We start from the raw sequence: 24,871 nt of genomic DNA, 5'->3' as shown, positions 1-24,871 counted from the left end.
GGGTCATCACACAAATGCTGAATGAATATTCAAAATGAGTTTTCCAAAAAAAAAAAAAAAAAAAAAAAAAAAAAAAAAAACATTCCATATTGACAGTACATCCATTGCTAAGTAGTGAAGAGAACATGTGCTGCAAATTTTAGGATTGAAATAACATATAATACAAGTAAATTACATGCTGTCTTCACACATACACACACAACACAAAACAAAACACTTTGTCCAGGGGGACTAGACTGGTCTGTGGACTGCAGGAGACAAGATGGCCCTTTGATTAGCTTTCTCTTTAATGACACCACCACACCTGAGTCCTTTCTTCTTACTACAACACATAGGTGCACAAACACACAAACATACACACACAGAAAGAGAGAGAGAGAGAGAGAGAGAGAGAGAAAGCACAGTGTGGCTGAGTGTAACCTGTCTGCTCCTTTAGATAATCCCTGGGAGCATAAGCATTTTTCTATATTTCTTTTTTTTTTTTTCTTTAATTTTATAGCAACTTTTTACCATCTGTGTGTGGATTATATAACTAAAGGCCCCCACTACATCAGCAGGTACAATGACATAGACATATGCTGAGTTAAGGAGATTAGGATCATGTGCATGTTTGATCTGTGTAGTCCATACGCACTAAGCAGAGACACGTCTAAAAGATGTCCTTTAAACGTCTTTGTCAGAGGTTCAAAAGCAATCCTCTCAGTAGCTGGAAAGAAAGTTATTATGACGTCTTTTGATGTCTATATGAACATCTTTAGGTTCAAAACGAATTTTAATGGCATTATTATAGACACCTTTTCAGCTAGACTCCATTTTAATCAACTTCACAGTTGATAGTAAGTACAATGGCATTTCAAATGAAAGAAGCACAAATCCACACATCCACCACCCTTCAAATCAGCTTTACTGAACAGAATCCAACGCTGGGTTGCACGCCATTCATCTCCATCTCCACTTCCTCCTTGGTTCATGCATTTAATTTTATTATAGCCTCCATAACAATTTCATGCAATTTGAATTTCTTGAATGCTCCACATTTTAACTAGCTAGCTACAGACTATGTATAAATAAACTTTGTCTAATTGACGAGTGATATGACTGACAACAAGCATTTTAATGGCATCATCCAAGCCATCCTAAATATATATGCTCCACCAAAACATTTTAAACTAGTTGGTATCAGTTTATTTGGATTGTCCATTTGGCATGAACCTCTGAATGAACTGATTCTCAACAGGTTAACATATGTTTATCTGTCTTTCATATTTGTCATGAAATGTATCAACACATGTTCTCATAGGACTAGGGACGAGTCGATAATCAGTACTGTAACCGTTCCCCCTCTCTTTCAAAGAAGGGGGCCGCTACAAAATATTTTGAGGGAGGGGACCACCAACCACTCTTAATATAGGTACCTTAAATAATAACCACACAGATGGGGTTTACAAAATTATTATTGGAAATTAGAAAATGGCATGAACAATAAGGGCAAATAAAAAACAAACAAACAAAAGAAATCAGCAGGCTCAAAAACTTGTATAAATGGACCCATTTGGAGCAAAAGGTGTGAATTATGGATGAAAAGTAAACCTGCACATTGTCCAGTGTGAGACCCGAATGTTTTCTGATGAATGACTAGGGTACTTATCGTTGATTGATGATGATGATGTTGTTGAAGATGATGACGATGATGATGATGATGATGATGGTACAAAGGTCAATGAGAAACCACTGGTTGTCCAAACGAACCACCATCCACCATGTGCTTCCAGGCCAACATTTCTGACTTGAGCGTATAATCCCAAAGAGTCCACGATAGGGTGTGAAGTAGCAATCTTAGCACAGGAATGCTTCCCGTATTCACACAATGAGCATACCAGTAGTAAAACTACCAATATAAAAGAGTCCTTATTGATTGAGCTTGAAACACACACATTTCTCAATCTGGACTCTTCAGCATTGCGGGTAGCATAAGAAGAAGACCATGCTTCCTCCTAACCAAACAATGCTCTCCCTCTACTACTACACCTGTAGTTAAGTTAGAGGAGAAGAGCAGCTTAGTGCCCCTAGAGGGCTGTAGTAGACCTGCAATCTACTGTAGACTCATAGTAACAGCACTATGGGCAGTTACATAGTACACTGGTAAGAAATTGAAGCTTTCTTGAATGATCCAATATATCCTGAATTCCCATGATAAGCTAGACACTGGATAGTGTCTCTCTTAGGAGTATGGTTACTTCTGTTTCTGTTTTCTATGTCCGTTGGTTTTGTTCTGGCATGCTATCCTTCCTAATATCCATGTCATTTTGTTTATGGTTATTTGTCATTTATTTTGACCCTTTATTTTTCCCTATACTATCAGATTTATTCATTCTGGTTTATGTCTGCTTTATTATTTTCTCCTTTGTTTATGCTGGCCTTGTTTATTTTGTTCTGTTCATCTTGGCCTTATTTTGTCTGCTGTCCATCATAGATTTTGCAATGTGTTTGAGCTTGAGTTTAAGAAAGGCACTATATAAATAAAACTGTCAGGCAGGTAGATGCAGACGCAAGTGCAGGTGTACAAGGCTTTATTAAATGTAGCAGTCAAAACAGAGACATAATCCAGGAACAAGGTCAAGGTGCAGGCACTGGTCACGTGATAAACAAACAACATGAACTAAGCAAGACTATAGGCAAAAACCAGAAAACCACAAATGGAATCAAAAACCAGAATAGCAATCTAAATACAAAGGCTTGCTAACGACTGGAACAAAATGAACACATAACATATACTTCACAAAGTGAAGGTGCAGTGAGGGTGCTTAAATACTGTGTGTGATTGAGTCCAGGTGAGTGCAATCAGTAGTCTGGTGAACGTGAACTTGAGAGTGTCTGTGATGGCTGTGAGCTGTAGTCCTTGGCGGCCATGTTTGTAGGTCATGCTGTACTCTGGGAATTGGAGTTCAACGCCAACTCTGGCATTGACAAGACAAAAACATACTACTAATAATACTACTACTACTACTACTACTAATAATAATAATAATATAAACCTTCCAAATGATTCAACTTATAAAAAAAGTACAAAAGTATAGTCCATGTTAGAGTCATCATGGCTCATTCATGTTTCTGTTGTTAAAACGCATGGCTTATAGTCAGTTCTCTGAGTTAATATTGGCAAATATATTTTTATTTATTAAATGTTCTTGAAAAGGATTATTCAATGTCCATATTTTTATTTTTTAAGTTATTATGAATACCCAGCTCAAGGTGTTAACTTCAACCAAAGGTTAAACAGTTGAATTAAAGGATGATTTCAAAGCATGATCTCCTTTTAAATGCTGTGGTTTAATCATTAATTTAATAAATTCAATAAATTAATTCTGGCATTTTTCAACTTATGGGATATACTAAACACATGAAGCTTGCCAAACATTTAAAATGACTCATTATGATTTAAAATAATGTGAGATGAACTTTTCCACCTGTCCATTCCAAACCACAAAAAAGGAGACAAGATAGAGTTTAGCACTTTATTTAAAATACAGTTACATTTGTCATTTCTGTAAGTAAACAATACAATATGATGAAAGTAAATGTTAATTACAGTAACTACCCAGCAACTCTGCTCCCATTTAGTTACCGTAAGTGTTGCAAATGTCATTTTATTTTTAGCTCTCAATACTAGCTCTCTAACAACATTCTGGGTACAGTAAGGAAATTTAGGGAAAGCAGAGCTAAAAACACCAGTAATTCTCCTGGGATAAATTCCCATATGGTCCCGATCGCTACTCAAATGAGGATCCCAATTTTTATACATTAATAGGAATTCATTGGGAAAGACAACAATTTAAGCTGCTGTTCTTGCTTTGTGCTCATCTGTGCACGCTGCACTATGAATCTAAATTGTATAGATTCTCAAAAGTGCGTAAACCCACAGCAATAGTCATTCTTCATCATTGTGAAATCTTTTCTTTTGGCTGGGGCTAGAAAGACAAAAGCCTCTTGGGTTCACCTAAAAGCACACTCAGCTAAAACAAAGTTTGGAAATGCTACAGCCCATATCTTCAGTGACACATTTCTTTCATTAAATCTAGTCAATGGTCCAGACATATCTGATATAATAAAGAAATGTGATGATTGTGTCAAATGTGTTCAAATAAAAGAAAAATGGAATCACTTCAATGCGGCAGCTTTTGGCTTAGCATCAGTGAGAAGAAAACAAACATACTCTCTCTTTTCTCAAAATGTGTGTGTTTTAAAAATGTTCCACTTCATAAAACTGCTGATGAGGGGAGTATTAAAGCAATTTTCCCATCTAATTGTACTTGTTAAGTTTATGATGAATGAGGCCAGGATCAAGCTGCAACACTTGCATGAATATCAGAGAGCATGCCCCTTTGATTCAGACTTCAGCTCTTCTGTGAGAAACCAGCTTTGTTTATATTTTTAGTCAATTTATGTACAAGTCAGAAACATGTACATTTAAAATTAATTTATTAGACCATTACCAATATGTTTATGTAAGATACGAACATGAAACAGTTCCAGTCAAGAATGCATCTTAAAAATAATAATGGACACATTAATCCAAAGAAAACATGTGAAACATGTCTTGAAGACAAGACAAGATATGAAGACATGGTCTAGGAAGCAGCTCCACTGAATTGAAAAAATAACTAAATTAATAAATAATAATAATAATAATCTGTGTTTTTTTTTTTTCATTTCCGTGTATGCACATAATAAATTGATAAACATTTCAGAAAAAAAAACTGTGTACAACTTTGCATCTCTCCTCTGATATACATATATATACATTTTTTTAGACATTTTTTTTTTTTTTTAATTTTCAATATTTGGTGTGATGACCCTTTTCTTAATAAAAGAAATATTAGTCTCAGTTCCAGTTTGTGCAGATTTATAAGGAAATTAGCTGTAAGTTTTACTTGCATAGCCAGCCACAGTTCTTCTGGAGACTTTGACTGTCACATTTGCTTCTTATTTTTGCAGCAAAATCCAGCAGCCTTCATTATATTTTTGTCTGAAAAGTGTCTCTTACATAATACGCTGCTTTCTTTACTTTTTCATACACACACTTTTCTGTAACATTCTAAATGTTTTGATGCTGTGTTAGTGAAGACGTTTTGGTGCTATCTCACATAATACTGCCTGATGTGCAAGTTTGGCACCTCGAAAGATTTGGATCTTGCTTTTAGTTCCTTGCTCACCCTCTTATTTTAGCCTATATGTTCTTGGTTATCAGTCTTCACTCTTCGCTTGGTCTGGGGAGGTATTGTAGGTTCCTGCAGTGGATGAGTGGATGACCAGGAGTGAGAGACCACACATTTGACTACAGTGAGCACAATGACAATATCCAGAGAGATTAATGATGACATCCTCGCCCACAGCTAGGTCCTGGCCAGATACTCTGGCTATCCACCAAAGACCTACATCTGAAACTTCTAGCAAGAAAGTTAAGTCCTAGAGTCATTGGTCCTTTCAAAATCTTCAGACAAATTAATCCAGTTTGTTATAGATTAGTTAGCTCCATCATATAGAGTCACTCCCATGTTCCATGTAACTCTTCTAAAAATCCATTCTCTCTCAGGGGCTCCCCAGAGTTCTAGCACAATTTCAGACCTCAATTTCCTGTTCACTTTTCAAGTATATAAGTTCACAATTTTTAGTATCACATTGTGAATGAAGTCTTGCCAATCTCATAGTCTTGAGCCTTGTTTATCTCTGATAGCTTTATATATATATATATATATATATATATATATATATATATATATATATATATATATATATATGGCCAGTCATGTTTTTATCCATGCCTGCTCTACAGTTTTGGATTTAGTACTGTGTTTTGGTACTGTTAATAAAGCCTTCCTGCACATGGATCCTAAACCATTTAGATTATGACAATGAGGGTTTGGCAATGAATACAATTTAGTTTTGCCAACCACTTTCACAAGTCACAAGATTTGCCCTCTACCTCATTTGTTTTAAGAAAAAATACTTTTGGTGATGTAAATTTTAGCCCATTCAGTAAAATTATCCTTAGCCTTAAATTCTCTTTGAGATTTTCCAAAACTACCTCACTACACCCTAAAGGAATCCTTCTCAAGCCTAGGCACCTCCATCTGAAGAGCAAATCAAACCTTATAAGTAAATAAAACCAAATACATTTCTAATAATAGCAGCTATATTACCATAGCAGTAATGCCAGCCATCAGTGGACCATTGGTAATCAGATAAGAAAACTGATTTGAATTGAAAATCAGTTAAATCAAGATAAAAAGTCATTTTAAGGTTTAATCACACATTAATGCCATTATCCATCAATCTGGTTGCAAGCTGCAAGTGGCTGAATATAAAAGAAGGTAGTGCCTACACTCTTAGGAGAAAAAAAAAAAGTTCAACGATTCTGTAGGAGATGCAATGGTTTTTTTAATATATATATATAGAACCACTTGAGTGCTTACATATGTTTCAGTGCAGTTCAGAAATGTAACAGTTGCTTCCACAAAACCAGTTATTATTTTGTCTCTTACATCTACACTGTATAAAAGTAATTTATATAAATAGATATAAAATTAATTAATTGCCTGAGTAAAAAAAAAGTCGTCAACACAGCAATGATTTTGAATATGGCACATATTTGGTGAAAAAAAGTAATTCTACTTGTCAACTTTATGTAATCAGAGAGAACCATGTACCTGTGGGCTTCCCTCGGCATGGCATGTAATTAATGTGCATGTCTGCGTGATTGTAATTTAATTGGGTATATTTTATGAGGCTTTTGCGTGTGGTAGATTTTACTTGAAATTTTGTACATAATAAAGCACAATGTTAAATAACATGTAATGGCCCTTCTGAAGTGTGTTTTTACTGAATAAAATTAGGCAACTGTTGTTGATTGTACCCAAAATCACAGACTGCAGTTGATAACTCAGTTATTTTATGTAAATGTTATGCAATTCATGTGTATTATATTTATCAACCCCAAAAAATCTTTTTTTTATGGTGTAAATAGTGCAGTAAGACTGCCTAGCTAAACCAGGGGGCACACATCTCAGTCGGATGGCACAAGATACTGAAAATTTTTGAGTGAAAATATGAGACTTCAGTAACCGTTCAGATGATTGATGCATGTCATGGCACACTCTCCCTCACCAGGACAGGCCCTCTTCCTAAAGGTTACAGCTCACCATCCCACTCACTCCTGACAGTAGAGTAGTATGAGCAAGGAAGACACTGGATTGGGTTAAAAAAAAAAGCCTGCCACTGAACTCTGGATCCAAACAACCTGTAACTATGGATCCCATCATTGTCAAGTTGATGCAATGAGTCGGCATGAGTGACACCGATCTGTGTGTGAGCATCCATCCCCATGTTTAAAAACAGCAAGCTTCTGGCACTATAGTATATCAGGATTGCCCTAAGGTAGGTCAGCATTAATGAGGTTCTCCATTCTACTGAACAGCGTAGGTTTAAATATTCCCCTAAAGAAAAAAAATTCAATCGATTTCAAATGAATAAAGTCATAAGAAATGTTATACAGTAGATGTAGCCTTAACCTTGTTAACTTTTCATACAAACTAAGAAATCTGATCTCGATCTAAGAAATTCAACCAAGGGCATGACAGTTGGATTTTGTTTGATTTCACATAAATGGAGTTATAAAAAGGTATGAATGCTGACTAGAACCTTAATCCAAACCTTAACCTTCAAATTTTTCATGCATATTCAAGCAAACACTTTTATACAAATTTGAACAAGTGAGAAATATGTGGTAGAATTTTGTGATTTCTTAGAAATGAATCTGTAAGAATAGGTGTTAGCTCATACACTACTCTGACCCTAGCTTTTAACTTTATATAAATTGAGTCATGCAAGTTATGAATTTGCATAAATTCCCATAAATTTCACTTTTTTTTTGTTTGTTTGTTTTACACGTGATTATGTGACTACTATGTGATTACACGTAAAAAACGTTTTCACTATATTATGCCCTGAAATTGCACACATGACTTACATTTACATTTATGGAATTTGGCAGACGTCCTTATCCAGAGTGACTTTCAGAAGAGCTTTGAAGTCTCTATCAATAATACATTCTGAGACTGGTTCACTAGGTCATGGGCTAAGAGTACTGTCAGTCTAAAAAACTCTGTTGGGGAGGTAAAATAGTAAGAAAAGCACACAGACAGCACGAGATATTTTGTTTAAGTGCTAATTTAGGTACTTGGAACAGGACCATCTTCGTCGTAATCGTCGTTTGAAGACTGCCATTGATTCAGTTGTGTGGACATCTAGGGGAAGTTCATTACACCAGCTAGGTGTGAGAACAGAGAATAGTCTTGATGCATGCCTTCCTTGTACCCTGAGAGATGGTGGGACCAGTCGAACAGTGCTAGAGACTTCAAGTAAACACGTGAAACACGTGAAAATAATTCCACATGTCCAACATATGAAAAATGAACATGTGAAAATCAATTAAAAATGTGAGACAAACACACACACTACATGTGAACAGTCTATATGTGACAAATGTGTGAAACATGAAATGTCTAAAAACCTTATGTGTGTGTCATCATTTAGATGTGAAGTTTGTGTGACCTTTCTGTAAAGGATGTTGAGTGAAAAATACGGTGAAAGGGATAGAAGGTGCACTCTGTACTAAGTAACCCCAGTTCAGTAGTATGCTTTTTTATTTTAGGATTAATGCATAGACACATACACGCAGTTTTTTTTCTTTATTGCATTCTAATAATATACCCTTTCTACACAAATACACACATACAATACACAGTATTTACAATTAAAATTTACTCTCCCTTTTGGGCCCTGTGCAAGTGCACCTGTGTGAATGAGTCGCAGTCCCCATGTGCCTGAGTGTCGGAGTCGATTAGAATATCCTATGGTGACCACAGTGCACACCAGTGCCTCTCCACAGGGGACAGGGAACAAGTGATGAGGGGAGGAGCAGAGGGAGGGAACAAAGGATGATGTGTGTAGAGGGGTGGCTGCTCTGTCTCTTTAATCGGGTTGATGAAGATCCTTCACTCTGGGGACCTGACATGGGTTACACTCATCCTAATCACTCACGCCACAGACGCTAGTGCAGCACAGCACAGCACTATTCAGCAAATTGCTCCTCCTCTCCCACCCTGTCTCTAAGACTGGCTTGTGGACACAAGCGCTCCCTCTCTTTTGCTTTACCACCCTCTTTTTTACAGCGTTCCAAAAGTGCAGGGACATCCAATCTCTCTCTCTCTCACACTCTCTCTCTCTCTCTCTCTCTCTCCCACCCTCTTTGCTTTTTCCTTCTTCATCTGCCCTTTCTTTTTTTTCTCCCTCAGCAGCGGCACGCGCCTCACTTCCCGATTATGTGCAGTGAGCGATGAGCATACAAGTCAGGCAGCGAGCAGGGTAAACACAGAGTAGATGAGAGCTAAAAGGACTCAAAGAGGAGGGAGAAGAGGAAGGTGAAGAGCAAACCTGAGGGTTTTGATGAGGACAGATGAAAAGGGAGAGTTTGTGAAGCGCTTGGATTTTACCCATGTGAAGTGTCCCCATCTAATATATATTCTTGCTGGCAAAGGACACAATTAAGGTATGTTGGTCTTTTTCCTCTCTACTGCTCTTTGCACTGTGTGTGTGTGTTTGTGTGTTCTTGTGAGTGTGTGTTTGCTGATGTTAGCTTTTTAGTGGAGCAGTAATGAATGCACTGAACAGATATGGAGGGCAGAGGAGTGCTAAGAGGAAAAAAAAAAAAAAAAGCTTCTAAATCTTGGAAAACCTTGTGTTGGCACATTATTACTCATTTTCATCTGAAGTTTAACCCACTAGCAGGAAGATGCACTTACTTTTTTACCCTGCTCTTTCTGATAAGCCCAGGGCACTTTACACAGTTCAGCAATCAGTCCTCGTGCTCTTGGAAGTAACACATTTATTTTCCCTATTTTTGGAAGAGAAAGAGAGTGTGCAGGTGTGTGTGTGTGTGTGTGTGTGTATATGCCTGTAGTGCAGTGGGCACGGAGTTACAAGAGGTAATTCTGCTGATGTATGGTTGTTTTGCTGGCTTGACATTAAAGGATGAAATAAAAGTGCACTCCATACAGCACAGATGGAATGACTGAAGTCACAGCGCTCTGATTACTACTCAACACCATGTACAGTTTCAGTAACTGTGTGTAAATGTGGGTGTGCACTTGGTGTGCGAGATTTATTATTCTCTTTTCAAAGTACACATTGGACATTTACATATAAAAGCATGTGTCCTTTGTTGGTCTGTGCTGCTAAGTGTTAAAAACAGAGGTTCAAACGCTGGAGCTGTGAGAGTTTAGGCACCATCGGGGGCCTTTTTAAATGATTCTGGAAAAGAGGAAAAATTTATGACAGTCCTGGAGACCACAAGTAGATGATTCATGTGAGAGTGTGTACAGATGATAATGGATTCTCAGCGGAGATGAGTCAATCATGTCAAACATAACAATGAACATTAATGCCCATAGTGCTGTATTCAGCAAGAGAATGTTCTGTATTGGCACATGCAAACTTTTAGAAAAAAAAAAGTCAAATCTAGAACCCTTTATTATTCTTTGCTTGTCCCTCTAGGGGTACTCTTGAAGGTTCTGTGTAGAACTATACAACAGGGTGTTTTCATACAAGAAGAGATTCCAAGTAGAACTGTTTTTAGGAAACTAAAAATTTGATTTGGAACTCTGGATGTACTATAGATTTAGGTTTAGATTGCTAATGACCAAGCCAGAGATGACGGTGGCAAGGAAAAACTCCCTGAGACAACATGAGGAAGAAGCTTTAAGAGAAAATAAACTCATCTAGGTTGTGGGATTATAAATCATTACTGTTCTACAGCTGTATACTATAAAGTCAAACATTGCTAAGGGTGTTGAAAGGACATTCAGTATGAGCATATTGTGATTAAAAGTCATGGGATGAGCACACAGCACGCTCTTTATGATTACAGCAGCAGATTTTATATACAAAACTATAGTATCCAGGTGAAATTATCCACTGAAGCAAAGGTGAGTCTTGGGAATAAACTGTTTTTGGGAAGTGCAAATCTTTAGGATATCATCATGCCACAAGTGCAGAAAGCTCCAAGCAGAACCTTTAATTTTTCTAACCCTTGAAGTACCATTATTCTTACAGTGTACCCTGATATGTATGATGTGTGACTGACTAACCCTGACTGCTTTTGTTCTGATATCAGGCATGAGTTACATAATTGTCATTATATATTATTGTCTACAGAGTGAGAGCTCGAATTCCAACCTTGCAACAGCCATCCATGGCCGGGAGTCCAATAGAGCAAAACTGAGAGAGTATGTTTCTGTCCTGTCAATCACAGTGACACTAGTCGTTTGTGGGTATCTGTGAGCTCATGTACGCAGAAGAACACAGTTAGATCATTCCTTTGAGTGGTGTCCAGATGCTCTGTGATGTAGCATGAGCAGCAGTTCAAAAAGATGTGGTGGCTGGCTTCACGTGTCTTGGGGAAAGCACATGGTAGCTTTCACCTCCCCTGGTTTGTAGCTGTCGTGTGATACAGGAGAACTTGCTGGGTGAGAATTGGCAAATGACCAAACTAGAAGGCTATATATAGAAGGATTTTATATATATATATATATATAAAATTAGTATAACATTACAAAGATTACACACTTTGTGTCATTAAAGAGGGATTAATCCAAGGTGAGGTGAGATTACATATTAGTGCCACACATACAGTGAGAGAGTGTATGGGATCCTATATGCTTTGTTCTGTTCCCCTGTGTGTTAGGGAGCCAGATGCTATGGCTCCTAAAGCCTGATAAAACATTCAAAAGAGATGTAGAGACACTGACTGAGACTTCATAACATGATGCCTTTTAAAGCTGCCAGAAGGTGTAACAAACAACTTCCCTGATTCCAGGGCAGGGATAATATCACATTACTGCTGGGCAGGTGGATGTTGACAGCATTTTGAATTTGAAACACACGCCTACAGATTGATGCTGAATATATTTTAACAGGTAGACACACATTCTTTACAGTATATCAACATATGGGAAATCCACACGATGCATGTTCTATAAATGTCACTTTCCTAGAGGGTAAGAACAGAAACCGATCACAGCTGTTCCTGTATACTGTATTTTACACAAAACGAGAATGTGTAATGTGGCTGGATTTGATTTGATTTCCTATATCCTAAGAAAAAGTATGAATGCCGTGCCACATGCCACCCTTTTTAACTTTAAAATAAATTTTATAGTCAAATTGTTACCAATTTGCAAGTGTGAGACCACATTAGTGCCGATCCATATGGAAAGACTGTTAGTTATAAATATTTTACTCCTGAAGAGAAGTCCAAATGTAAGTACTATGTGTTTAATCTATTATTGTTGCACAGCAAATTGAATGTGTGGCAATATTAAGTGTCATTAAATTTAATTATGTAATGCTGGCAACCTAGAATTTGCTCCCCCGCGATATACATCTGTTGTTATTGTAACAGATCGTTTTACTCCCAGTATGCATTAGTTGTGAAAGTAGTGGCTTGTTGGTAAACTTTTCATAAGCATCACTCCTTGATTCCGAGAGTCAGATATTTTATAAGGTCAAATCAGACATTAGTTCAAAAATACAGAAGCAAGAATGACTAATTTAGAAAATCAAGAAATGCAATTCTTTTTACAGACTCATCCCTTCAAACCTCTATATCTATTCTTTTTTTTTCCTTTTGTAGTACTTACTTTTGGTAGTGCAAAGTAAGAAAGTAAGTTTATTTCTGAAAACTACTGAATTTATCCCATCACTGCTCACATCAATTCTTTGTTTTTACAAACACAGTCAAGTCCTGAGCCATTCGTCTCAGTAGGATCACAACCTGATGTCCTTCTTTGTCTCCCTGGAGAAACTAAAGCAGGACTAGTACAGAAAATAAGAGCATGTATTCCCTGGAGTGACTGTAGAAGCACACACCTTAATGAGCAGGTCTCCTTTGACCATTGGTGTACACAGATGGATCAGATAAAGAAAAGAAGCAGAAGAAAAGGGAATCAAAAAGATTCTCTGATTTTCCTGCTGGGTGCTCTGATGACTAATCAGCTGAAAGCACATGGGAGCGGCGAGACTCAGGAGTAGGAAAAGTAGCATTCCCTCCATCCTTTTCTTTTTGTACCATCTCCCTTTCTTTATCTCTCTCTCTTTCTCTCTCTCTCTGTCAGTTAGTGGCTGGAACCCTTCTCTCTCTTGCTCATCAGAACTCATTTGGCCATCTAAGGCAGAGACAGTGCATTACTGAGGAGGGTCTGTGCTGAATAAAGGCCAGAAGCTGCATCAGACTGATAATCAGATATGGGTCAAATACAAAATTTGCTGTCTGAAGGCTGTTCATTGTATAGAAAATTGTTAATTTGCATAAGTATTAAATGATAAAATTCCACTCTTACTTCTCAGTTTTCTCATAATGTGTGTACTGGAGCACACAATACATAGTAATGAAGAACCAAAATTCTGAAGTGAATAATAGAATTTAGAATAATGGCACACATTAACAAAACATGTGTAAATGACATTAAATGTACAAATTAAACCTCTTCTTTTTTCTGTCATGAAGCCCTTATTTTCTTGACTCATACATATAGCATATATATATATATATATATATATATATATATATATATATATATATATATGAAAAGAATGCATTTCTTTTCATTTATATATATTTTGCATGTCACAGGTATGGTTTGCAATAAAGAACCTATGTTAAGGACGACTTGATGTGTACAACAAATCTCTAAAATTGATGGAAAAGGGGATGAACGTTTTATTTATTTATTTATTTTTGCTTTAGTCAGTGATGTTTTCCCCTTACATTGTCCATGAAATTGAGCATATCAAGCGTCCTTAAGAAAGAAAATCACTAAACTGTCCTATAGACTGCATTCCACAACATCAGTTTAGAGCCAGAGGTTTTAACACGACCACAATCTTTAATGAACCATGTATCAAAGAATAATACAATTCATAAATACGCTGCATTTCCTGAATACATGCCCTTGAAAACTTCTCTATTTCTCTCCTGACAGTACTAAGTTTTCTGCTCTTTATTTCAAATCACCACTCTCTGCTTACTTATTAAGGACAAAAAGTTCAGCTGCTTATCTGCAGCACATGAGAAAGGTCATTTCAGGGGGTGGACAACGGCTCAATATGTACTTGTTCAAGGGACATGTTTCCGAAAGGCGATGTAGCAATGATGAAGCCCCATTATGGCCTTGAACGAGCAGATGAATGAGGCATGAGCTGCTTTAGGAGAATTGCACTGTAGTCTAACTCACAGAGCTATGACAGTAGAACAGATCTAGGGTAATTCTGTGGGTTTATTGTGTACCTGACTCTCACCTGTCACTACAGCAGAAGGTATGGTTGTACAGAGATGATGATGATGAGGCTACTGGGTGAAGATAGAAACCCCACATGTATGAGCCCTGAGTTTTCACCCACTGACTGCCTATCATTTTCAAGCTACCGTTGTCCTCTTCACTCCCAGTCTCAGTGGTCTGTCTTTTTCTCATTTTATTTGCTTGCCTCACCAGCTTTCAATCAACACAGTTTCTTTAACTTCCTTACACCCACCACTCTACCTGCCCATTTTAATGTCAGGATAGAGTGTCTCGCTTTCTGGCTCACAAAGTGCTGATGGCAGTTAGAATGTAACAGCTTTTAACTGTCTTAGTGTGTGTATGTTTACAATGAACTGTAGAACTGTGTGTATTGTTTTTTTTTTTTTTTTTTTTTGGTAGGGACCAAATGTCCCCACAAGTATTGGAATATCTGATGGTTTTGACCTCGTGGGGACAATCAATCAATCAATCAATCAATCAATCAATCAACCAATAAATAAATAAAATAGCCAAAAGGTTTCTTTTTGGTTGCTGTTATGGTAAGTTATGGTAAGGGTTAGATTTAGGTGTAGCATAACATTTGCTAGCTGCATTAATAATTATGTTAATGGAAGATCCTCACAAGGATAGGAAAACAAGCATTTGTGTGTGTATGTGATACATTTCAGTATTCAGCATCACTATCCAAGTTGGTAACTGATCGCTAATCCGGATACAGGAGTTGTTTTGCACCCAATGCCACATCAGTCCTGTAGAATCCTCTGACGCCGATCGATAGGTAAGATTATTTGTCGTGCTGCAACTCATTTTACCTTGGGCTATTTAAAGTTTAAACAACCCAATAAAGTGAATCCTCTGAGCACTGATAAGCTCTAAAAGTCCAGAGTGTGTGTTCATGTGCGTTGGTTTTTGTGGCTTATGAGGACTTTTGACCTGTTTACGTACCGACACTACGGGGACATTTGGAATTATGAGGACAGGGACAGTGTCCCCATAATTCCTCTAATATATCTATATATATCTAAGTAAGAGAAGCTAAAATTCAAAGTTTCGGTCGAAGTCCACTTACACCACATACCCCTGAAACTGACTTTACACAGTGTTAACTCGGAATTTAATATAGCGCCCCCTTTAGTCTGGTCTTGGTATTGCACCAACTTACACACTCACACAAAATTTGAGCCTTCTGATTGGCTACCGCTGACTCGCCTAATTCGCGCTCTGATTGGCTGCGGCCGATGTCATTCATGTCACGTGTCTCGGTTTGTGGGCGGAGTTTCTCTATGTGCAGCGCGTCATCATGCGGAACTCATAATACGTCAATCTTTAAAAAACAGGTATGAGAATTAACTTTATACACTTTATTAAATGTACTTTATATGATTATATTGCAAAATGCACGTTTACTTTAGTTTATACATATTCAGATTAAAAAATAAATGATTATGCTCATGAGAATGGGGTACATGTTTAGTCTAATGAGTATATCTTAAAAATCCTGCTAGTTACCATAATAATCACAGAATTCTCTACTTTAAAAACTTGGCAAATGTATTTTTAATGAATGAGTTTAAGTGTAGGTTATGGTTTATGTGAATTTGGTTTAATTAATATAAACGGGAAATATCGGTAAATTAGCATGGTAGCGTTGCTAATGATATTTAATGCTAATGTGCGACATCGCTGATCTTTAAATCATCTCTTCCGGAACACAGTGCGGGTGTATGGTTTGTAGCTCAAATGGTTTCGAGTGGCCTGCGTTAGCTGAACACAAGCAACAACCGGTAAACAACAAACAGCATGGAGACTGGAGAAGTGTTTATTTCGGTGTTATTTTATTAATCCCGGAGCGAACTCTATTAACTGTTAGTTAGCTGCAGTTGCTTAGTTTGGCTGCATCACTTCCTGTTAGCTCGCGCCGCTGTAGTGCGTGTCGGGGGCGCGCGTCGGGGGCGCGCGATTTAACACTAACATTTTATCATGCTGCAGCTGCGGGTTTTACTCTCTCTGACCCCTGACAGTCTCTACACGCCTCGTAAATAAGCTAGTTCGCACCTTTAAATAACTATATATATTTATTATATATATGTTTATTATATATTTTTATATATAGTATATAAATGAGAGTGGTGTGGTTTGTTTATCAGCTGTGTGTGCTGGTGCTGCGGTGACGTCACAGCAGAGTAACAGCACATCCCTCAGCATCACTGATGGAGCCCTCGGTAGGCTCACAGGAAATTTACATTGCTTTACATTTATATAACAATAACCTATATACAGGCCAAAGTGTTTTAAGGCTTCAAACTTAAGTATAAACTAAATGAACTAAAGTACTAAGGATGAGTTGTGCGTGGACACACAGCGTCCGGTGTACAGACTGTGTGAGATGAAGCTGAGGAGGAGGAGGAGAGACAATCCCAAACAGGAGGCTGAATATTTCACATCTGCTGCCAAAGACAAGGAGGGATTTGATGTGAAATATATAAATTCATTTATAGGTAAGTCTTAATATGTCATTCTTTGTTATTTTTTTTGTTTAAAAAATTATTATTCTTATTTAGGAGCATCAGGATGTTAGAGAACACTGCAGATGTGCTGCTCGGCTTGAATAAACACTGGACTAACAGGTGTTGTGCTTTCTCATACAGGACGTGGAGTATTCAGTTGTGTTCATTTTGATAAGGGAGATTTTCTTTTGGAGTACAGAGGACAACTCATAAACAAAGCTGAATGTGAACGACGACAGAAGTTATATCACGATGCCATGAAAGCGTTCATGTATGAATTCCGTTTCAATGGAAGACTCTTATGGTATGTATAACATTGCATTGTTCTTCATATAATGTTTTCTGTAAGATCATGCTAATGCATAAAGTTTTGAAAAGGTCTTCTGTGCAGCCACAAGATGTTATGTGTTGTCTTATATCATGCTTCAGTGTCGATGCTTCCAGAGAAGATGGTTCCCTTGGGAGACTTGTCAATGATGACCACATCAGCCCAAACAGCAAAATGAAAATAATCACTGTAGAGGGAAAGCCTCATCTGTGTTTATTTGCGACTAGGAGCATCGACCCTGGAGAAGAAATCACATACGACTATGGCAATTCTGAGTTGCCTTGGAGAAATAAGGTATTGAAGATTGAACTATTCAGTGTTATTGGGCCACGCTTAAACATGCCGGTGCAAACATAACTTACAAATCATTACATGCTACAATCATCTAATTATATTCCCAATATTTTACACTGTCCTAACAAATCTTCACAGATTGTAGCTGAAGAACACCAACTGCCACCAGAGGAAAACAGCACTATGGCATTGAGTGAGGCCAGGAGGGTGAAAGACAATCAGTCTCTGTCACAGCACCAGGTATCCTGTAGTCAGTGAAAGAATTGGAAGATGGCTAACATGGTCTGCTGAAACCAAGCAGTGCTCCAGTTTTAATACATGCCTTTCGTCTTGCTCTTTAACCTGTTCTGTAGGCTGTTTCTGAGGCAGACCCCTTTACCCCTGTGACCGAAGATACCCAGGCAGCCATCAACCAAACAGAACAGGTCATTTACAGAAATATATAATGAATTAAAACCTGTTGATTTTACATATACAATTCTATACCCAATTTACAAGCTTGAATAATAAGTATTGAAAATTTGGTTTTATTAATAATAAATGTTTTATGATGTCTGTTTTTAGAATATAGCTGGAGCCGTCACTGAGGTTACATCAGAGCTGACGTCTGTGATGGACAAGTTGGAGACTGATGTTCTGGGAGGAGAGACAGAAAAGGTAAACTATAGAAATCATGTTTTGATTAATGATCCCCCTATCAGCTTGTGTGTGGCACAGCAGTGGTTTATCAGTACACTGGGTATTAAAGGGACCTTGTAGACATGTGATAGTAAATGCACATCAGCAGCTGTGTGTAAAGCATCTGACACAAACCTGGTCTCGAGGGACTTCACTTTGTGAAGCTATATCATGTACACCACATACATTATCTTAAATTGGCATTTAATAGATGTATAGTTACTGACTAGAGTTCATTCCTTTTACTATGTGCAGTGTGTTATATTCTCATCCCTCAGTAGTAGGGGACCATTATAGGAGCAGCACTGAGTATATATGTGGTCTACCGTGAGTACAGCAGTGACACACACGTTACAGTGTGTGGGGTGCAGTTATGAGTTAATCAGCTACAGCACTGTTTTTACGGGCATCATTGTCACTGATGGATGTTCATTATATGGGTATAAATAGTATACCATCTATACAGTGATCTTCCCTAATATACTGTATATACAGTGCACATATGAACACTTCCCAGAGCCCTGACCTAAACCCTATAGAGCATTTGAGAGATGCAATGATGGAAGACAGCTGATGCGCTACTGTGGATGAACTGAAAATTTGTTGATTGAAACTCGTTGGAAACTTCCAGCACAACTGTTACAGAAAATCGCTGATTCCAAATTCTTCTTGGGAATACTGTGTGTGTGTGTAACAATTGTGAAATGAGAAAAATGTTTTGTGATGTCTGTTTTTAGAATATAGCTGGAGCCGTCACTGAGGTTACATCAGAGCTGACGTCTGTGATGGACAAGTTGGAGACTGATGTTCCAGGAGGAGAGACAGAAAAGGTAAATTGTAGAAATCATCATCTGATTAATTATCTCCCTAATTGTTCTGTGCAGTTTGCGGAGTTTGAGGGAGTTTTTAATCACAGTACACTGTCTGTTTAAAGTCACTGGGACTGGTGCACTGTAATAGTGAAGTGTGTCTGTGAGCTGCTCCTCGCACTGGAAACATTTCTTGAGCACAGAGATAGAAGTGTCTGCAGTTGTAGGCACTATATTAAGAATGTAGTTAGTGTGTGTATGTGATGTGTATGGCTGAGACCTGTTTTATGAGAACACTGTGTCTAATGAGAACCTTTAGGAACTATGCTATAAGGATCCTCTACCAGAGGAATATTAGTGTGTGTCAGTGTGTTTGACTAGTACATGGTATATGAGGACAGTATTGATTTATATGATGACTCTGTGTTCATCAGCTTGTGTGTGGCACAGCACTGGTTTATCAGTACACTGGGTATTAATGGGACCTTGTAGACATGTGATAGTAAATGCACATCAGCAGCTGTGTGTAAAGCGTCTGACAGAAACATGGTCTCGAGGGACTTCACTTTGTGAAGCTATATCATGAACACCATATACATTATTAGGTATTTATCTGCCTCTTCAGAGTCACTGGGAGTGGTGCACTGTAAATGTGTATTGATCTGACTTGGGTGCTGGTTTATCATCATAGAAATCTCTTGTTATTTTTGTTTTTAGAATACAGCTGGAACCATTACTGAGGTTACAACAGTGCTGACGACTATAAAGGACAAGATGGAGCCTGAGGTTCCAAGAAAGGAGACAGAAAAGGTAATTTTGAGATCATCTTCTGATTAATTATGTCCAAAAGGATAGCCATTGCCTGCTAATGTCACTAAACTGGTTAGAAAGACACTATAGCTGCCCTGCCTGTCTGATGTTTGGAATGAGAATGGAGTTTTTTTGATGTCTTCAATTTTTTTTGGATACACTTCCTGTATATCAAATAGTCATAAAGTCGAGTGCGAGAGTAAAGTGTGCCTGATACATGCATGCAGAGAGCTGTTGGAGGTCAGACATGTCAGAAAATGTAACTGGACATAGTATAGTGTGAGTGTCAAGGAACTGATGCATAGCACATTTGTTGTAGACTACTGTTGCCTATTTAATGGTGTAGTTTGCATGGAAAACACCATTAGTTAAAGCTAATGCATGTTTGAACCAAAATAGGTTTAAAAATTGTATTGCCCTTTTGGATCTTGAATGTGACACTAACTTTTGTACCCACCACCCACTCGGTGTAACATTTTAATTCATGAAAATGGTGTTTGGTGTTTGCCAGAAAATACTCCTAGCCTGGTTAATCTGTAACCTTAACATTTTGTTGTCTAATATTTCAGATTACCATTGTGAAGGAGCAATCTGGGCCTGAGGAAAAAGATACAATAGCACCAAGTGAGAAAACAGAAAAAGTAAGTTTGCTGGATAGACATTATTTCTGGCTTATGATATTTCTATGGAATACATCATCAATAATTTCCTTCATTATTTGTATAATTTATTTCATGTTGCATAATTTCAAATATCTACTGTATGTGTAATGACCAAAGCCATTCATACACTATGTCGAATATCACATTAGTGAGCAACATGTTCTGCTATCAAAACCTATATTTATCAGTTATTTTGATCATTTTTGATTTGTTTTAAAAACATACATTTTGCTTTTTTTGTCACCATTGCCTCATACTTAAACACATCCAGAATTAAAATGAAGACGTGTGAAAGAGAATGCTGATGCAGTATCTAGAATATCCAGATACTTGTTAGTATTTTGTCACCTCAGCTTTTGTTATATAAAGTCAAGAGTAAAACCTCTAACAGGCATGCTCTTTTTGTCTGTATTTGTATTTGAGTTGTGAAAATGCCCAAAGTGCACATCATCTAACATCAAATAAATGGATTTTGCTTTCCATGTTATTCCTCCACTAGAGTTACTTTTAGACAAATATTTTTGGTTGTGATGTCAAATGAGTTTTATTAATTCTATTCACAGAATTGTAAACATGAAATGGTCTTCACAACTGTTTCGAGCATGAACAAATGTGCAGCATGTGTTGGACCTGTAGCATCACTCAAATGGATTGGTCTGAGATGCAAAGGTCAGTAATGTACTTTACAGTATTTAAGATGGCAGTTAATTTATAACTGGTATGGTTTGTCCAATTGGCCCATTGTTTCCAGACAGTGGTCCTGGTCTCATAAATTCATAAGGTTTGAAAATTATTAATAAAATTCTAAGCTTCATCTTTTTATATTGAGTTAAGGCAACAGTTGTGGTGTTTTTAGTTTTATGTGTATTGAAGTCTTACATTCTTACTTATTTACTTCTCTCTCTTTTGCAGTCTGCAATTGTTTTTGGCACAAGTCCTGCTTTGTAAAACTTATTAAGAATGAGTCACTATCATGGGTGAGTGCATTTATAATTCATTATATAAATTTTAGTCATTTGCAAGTGCAATTTCTAGTGATCGTTTGTTTTCTGGTACTAGAGAGTAAGTACTGGTGAGGATGAATCACTAGATGAAGAATATGTGCCACAGTCAGAGTCAGACAGTGAATCTGAGAGTTCAGTAGAGTTACAAGGAGAATGCCCCTTGAATATGGAGAAACGAAAGGCTATTTATTCCCAGATTGCCAAGTTGAATCCTGAAGGTGCAAGCAAGGGCAAAGTGTGTGTTAAAGCCAGAGAAGAAGTTGGTTTACTTTATGAGGAGCAGTTGACTGATGTAGATTATGACAGTGAAGCGAGCTATACACAAACCTCAGATAATCTTTCAAGCAAAGTTCAGGGTAAGCAAGTGTCTGAGACCTACAGAACGTCAAAAGTTGCAGTTTTAGGCAGTGCATCAGACAGTTTAATGCTGCCAACAACAGTCACTGGAACATCTGCAAGCCAGCAACTGTTGGAAGTAAGAGAGGGAGCTGGTGGAAGTGATTTACATGGAGATGTTGAGGAATCATTAATGGCAGAGGGCAAAGCTAAAGTGGATGAAGCTGAGGAGTGTCTTCAGTCATCTGTAATTTCTTGTACTGAAAATAAGAAAAACTACTGATGGATTAGAAATTACAAAAGTCATTGCGTACTACAGAGGCAACGTCATCTTCTTTCATTGCACTTAAAAGCTTCCAAACCCCAGGAGATATCTGGTGTGGGAATGTAGACTCTGCCATGGCTGCCAAACCCAAAACCCTGACCCTACCGTGGTGTTCATTTAGTTCTCCTGGCTAAACTGATGGAAGTGAATCTGAGAATGGCACTGAAAGTGAGAATATGAATGTGTCTATGAGTGCACCAGTGCAGATTGGTAGGTTTTTCTAACATATTGATGTGTTACATGCCCAATTGTTTTGGTCATGATCAGTCCACACTGTTTGTGTGCTGAATAATGTGGTAATCTCTTCTTACAGGGATGCAGAAGGATCACCCACCAAAAGAAGCCAAAGCTGGATGTTCTGGTTGTATTTTCCAAGTTATATATGTGGTTTTGACTTTTATTTTAGTCATATAACTCATAATTATCATTTTTGTTTTACCTATTTTTAATTTGAAACAAAAGTATATGTCATCATATCTCCCAGTCTTTATGGTTGTATGATGTGCATATTTATATACTTGTTTGTTTAGTCTCAAACACAGATGCTTTGCCCATGTCCCATAGAGCACCTGCTGTTTTATGTGCAATAAGCTGGCTATAAGGTTCACAATTTTAAACATCACAATCTAATTGATTCTTTTGATACGTGTTGTATACACCAATCAGACATAACAACCAGTGAAAGGTGAAGTGAATAACATTGATTATTTCTCTACGATGGCATTTGTTGAGGGTTGGGATATATTGGTATAACAGTCAGTTCTCTGTGTTGATGTGTTAGAAGCAGGAAAAATGGGCAAGGGATGCTACATAAAGGTTCCTCTGAAAGTAACGGAACAGCAAGCTCAATTAGTCTGTTTTTGCTATACACTGAAGACGTTTGGGTTTGAGGTCAAAAGATGAATATGAGATGATGGTTTAGAATTTCAGCTTTCATTTCCTGATTTTTATATCTGTGTTACACAGCTTAAAACATGGCACCTTTGGTATAGGCACAAATTCTCTTAAAGTAAATTAAACAGCACTTAATATTTGGTTCATATCCCTTACTTGCAATAACTGTATCAAGCCAGCATACATACATCCCATATACATCGCTCAAAACAAGAGTAGCTGTTCATAGCTACTAATTCTTTAAACTATCAATTTAACAGGATACACCTGGGCAACAAGAAACACCAGTCACATGTTCCAACATACTTCATCACTTGAAAATAAAATGTTTAAAAAATCTATATGTAAATATCAGGAAAAAAAGCTAAAATTCTGAGCTATCATTTTATATTCGTCATTTGATCTTAAACCCAGATGTCTAGGTATAGGAAAAACAATATAATTGAACTTGCTTTTCAGAGGGGACTGTATTTAACAGAGTTAAAAATTATGTTAACAGTTAACAGTTATGTTTTTTAAGTGCTCAGTTGTAGTATCCCTAACCTGAGTTGCTTAATGTTCTGTAATTGTTGTATAGAAGGACTTGTTCTGTTAAGTCACAGGTGACCCGGTAAATCACCATGTGGTCATGTTTGTGTTTGTGTTAAGTCGAGTACCAATAAAACATGCCTGTCCTTCTAATACAGTGTAAAGTCTTTTTTTGTGTATTGTTAAACTGATGTCCCGATAAAGCGGTGTGACCTTATAAGTACCAATTCTGTCGGAGGCGGGAGCTTCTCAGACGGTCCTTATATGCAACCATAATGTCAGGTCTTGTGTTTAAGAGTTTAATTTTGCGTAGAAGAAATCTGAAGTGAAATTTGTCTTGCTAAAAAAAAACCAAATTTTTTGATGTTTACGGCATTGCTGTAGCACAAAGGGAAAGGTGGGTCCCCTTAAACCACGTTTCAACTGGTTTGGCCGGCAAAGTCCTCGTAAGACTTAAAAACCAGTATGTGTGTGTGTGAGCATGTGTATAAGAATTAGATCATGGAAAATGAAATTACACTGTCCTGTTATGATTTCCATCAGTGATTATTATTGTTACATCCTTTTTGATAAAGAAGATCATGACAGAATTGATGACTTTCACTCCTCTTTACTCCTAAGTCATCTTTTCGAATCCTCCCTTTATTTACTCATTCAGCACACCACTCTTACACCTCTGCAATGCTCTCACACCCTCTCAATTAACCTATATTGCTCTATTTCCTTTCACCTCTCTTTCTCTCTCTCTCTCTCTCTCTCACACACACACACACACACACACACACACACGGCGACAATCAGCAGAAGGGAGCCTAAACATCTCAAATTAAGGTCTGGCTGTGATGGATGTTCCCTTATCTTGGAGAGATATTGCACCTGTTTCCCCCCTGAATGATAGCCACTTCTCCCCATCATTTATATTGATTTGTCTCCATTTTCACTCACTGCTCGTACACACATGCACACACGCACACACACACACACACAGAGACAAAATACAAACTGAACTTTGGCAAGTTCCTTTTGTGAGTGATTCTATTGTCATACAGTTTATTTAAATTATTTTTTTCTTGGCAAGTTCTGCTCTCTGGAATGTCTTCCTGGGTTTGGTAGGGAGGTAGATGTCTTTGTCTCATTTTAAACATTACATTTACACATATTTTAATAAGGTTACCTAAGAACCACATAACTGATGCATTTTAGTTAGTGTAATATGTAATGGGCATTATGAGTCCCCTTATTTGTGGAGAGGGCGTGTATTAAACCAAGCTGATGATATACT

At 37.4% G+C, this 24,871-nt stretch overlaps 2 protein-coding genes across 6 annotated transcripts in view; both read left to right on the top strand.

The window, feature by feature from the left end:
• The first annotated feature begins 9,076 nt into the window (after positions 1 to 9,076).
• LOC113527785 (cadherin-12) overlaps positions 9,077 to 24,871 on the top strand; it is a 111,001-nt gene continuing 95,206 nt past the window's right edge. Inside the window, exon 1 of the mRNA XM_034309023.2 lies at positions 9,077 to 9,607. The gene's annotated coding sequence lies outside the window, so the exon portion shown is untranslated. The remainder of the gene's footprint in view (positions 9,608 to 24,871) is intronic.
• LOC117599537 (inactive histone-lysine N-methyltransferase 2E-like) lies at positions 15,325 to 24,070 on the top strand. Of its 5 annotated transcripts, XR_008303017.1 has the most exons (14): positions 15,325 to 15,751; positions 16,777 to 16,912; positions 17,063 to 17,225; positions 17,351 to 17,543; positions 17,682 to 17,783; positions 17,897 to 17,968; positions 18,108 to 18,200; positions 18,959 to 19,051; positions 19,748 to 19,840; positions 20,410 to 20,481; positions 21,066 to 21,171; positions 21,415 to 21,479; positions 22,196 to 22,377; positions 22,481 to 24,070. XR_008303017.1 is itself a non-coding variant. In XM_053238756.1 (13 exons), exons 1-13 carry the CDS (start codon positions 15,653 to 15,655, stop codon positions 22,286 to 22,288), a joined length of 1,380 nt encoding a protein of 459 aa, XP_053094731.1. In that variant the 5' UTR covers positions 15,325 to 15,652; the 3' UTR covers positions 22,289 to 24,070. The 5 variants fall into 5 exon arrangements, 4 of the variants coding, with proteins under 4 accessions (XP_053094731.1, XP_053094730.1, XP_053094732.1 ...); XM_053238756.1 differs by having other exon boundaries at positions 22,196 to 24,070; XM_053238757.1 differs by lacking the exon at positions 22,196 to 22,377 and having other exon boundaries at positions 15,327 to 15,751.

The sequence above is a fragment of the Pangasianodon hypophthalmus genome, chromosome 12, assembly GCF_027358585.1.
Source record: "Pangasianodon hypophthalmus isolate fPanHyp1 chromosome 12, fPanHyp1.pri, whole genome shotgun sequence".
In the NCBI taxonomy this organism is placed as follows: Eukaryota; Metazoa; Chordata; class Actinopteri; order Siluriformes; family Pangasiidae; genus Pangasianodon; species Pangasianodon hypophthalmus.
The sequence above is the reverse complement of the archived record's forward strand: the minus strand, read 5'-3'. Positions and strand labels throughout refer to the sequence as shown.

What these genes read in the sequence shown, in the direction of transcription:
- LOC117599537 (XM_053238755.1), top strand. Translation starts at nt 15,653, where the DNA reads ATGTCATTCATGTCACGTGTCTCGGTTTGTGGGCGGAGTTTCTCTATG. An exon ending in AGTCTCTGTCACAGCACCAG is followed by an intron (nt 17,784 to 17,896) that starts GTATCCTGTAGT and finishes CCTGTTCTGTAG; the next exon opens with GCTGTTTCTGAGGCAGACCC. An exon ending in GATTGGTCTGAGATGCAAAG is followed by an intron (nt 21,172 to 21,414) that starts GTCAGTAATGTA and finishes TCTCTTTTGCAG; the next exon opens with TCTGCAATTGTTTTTGGCAC.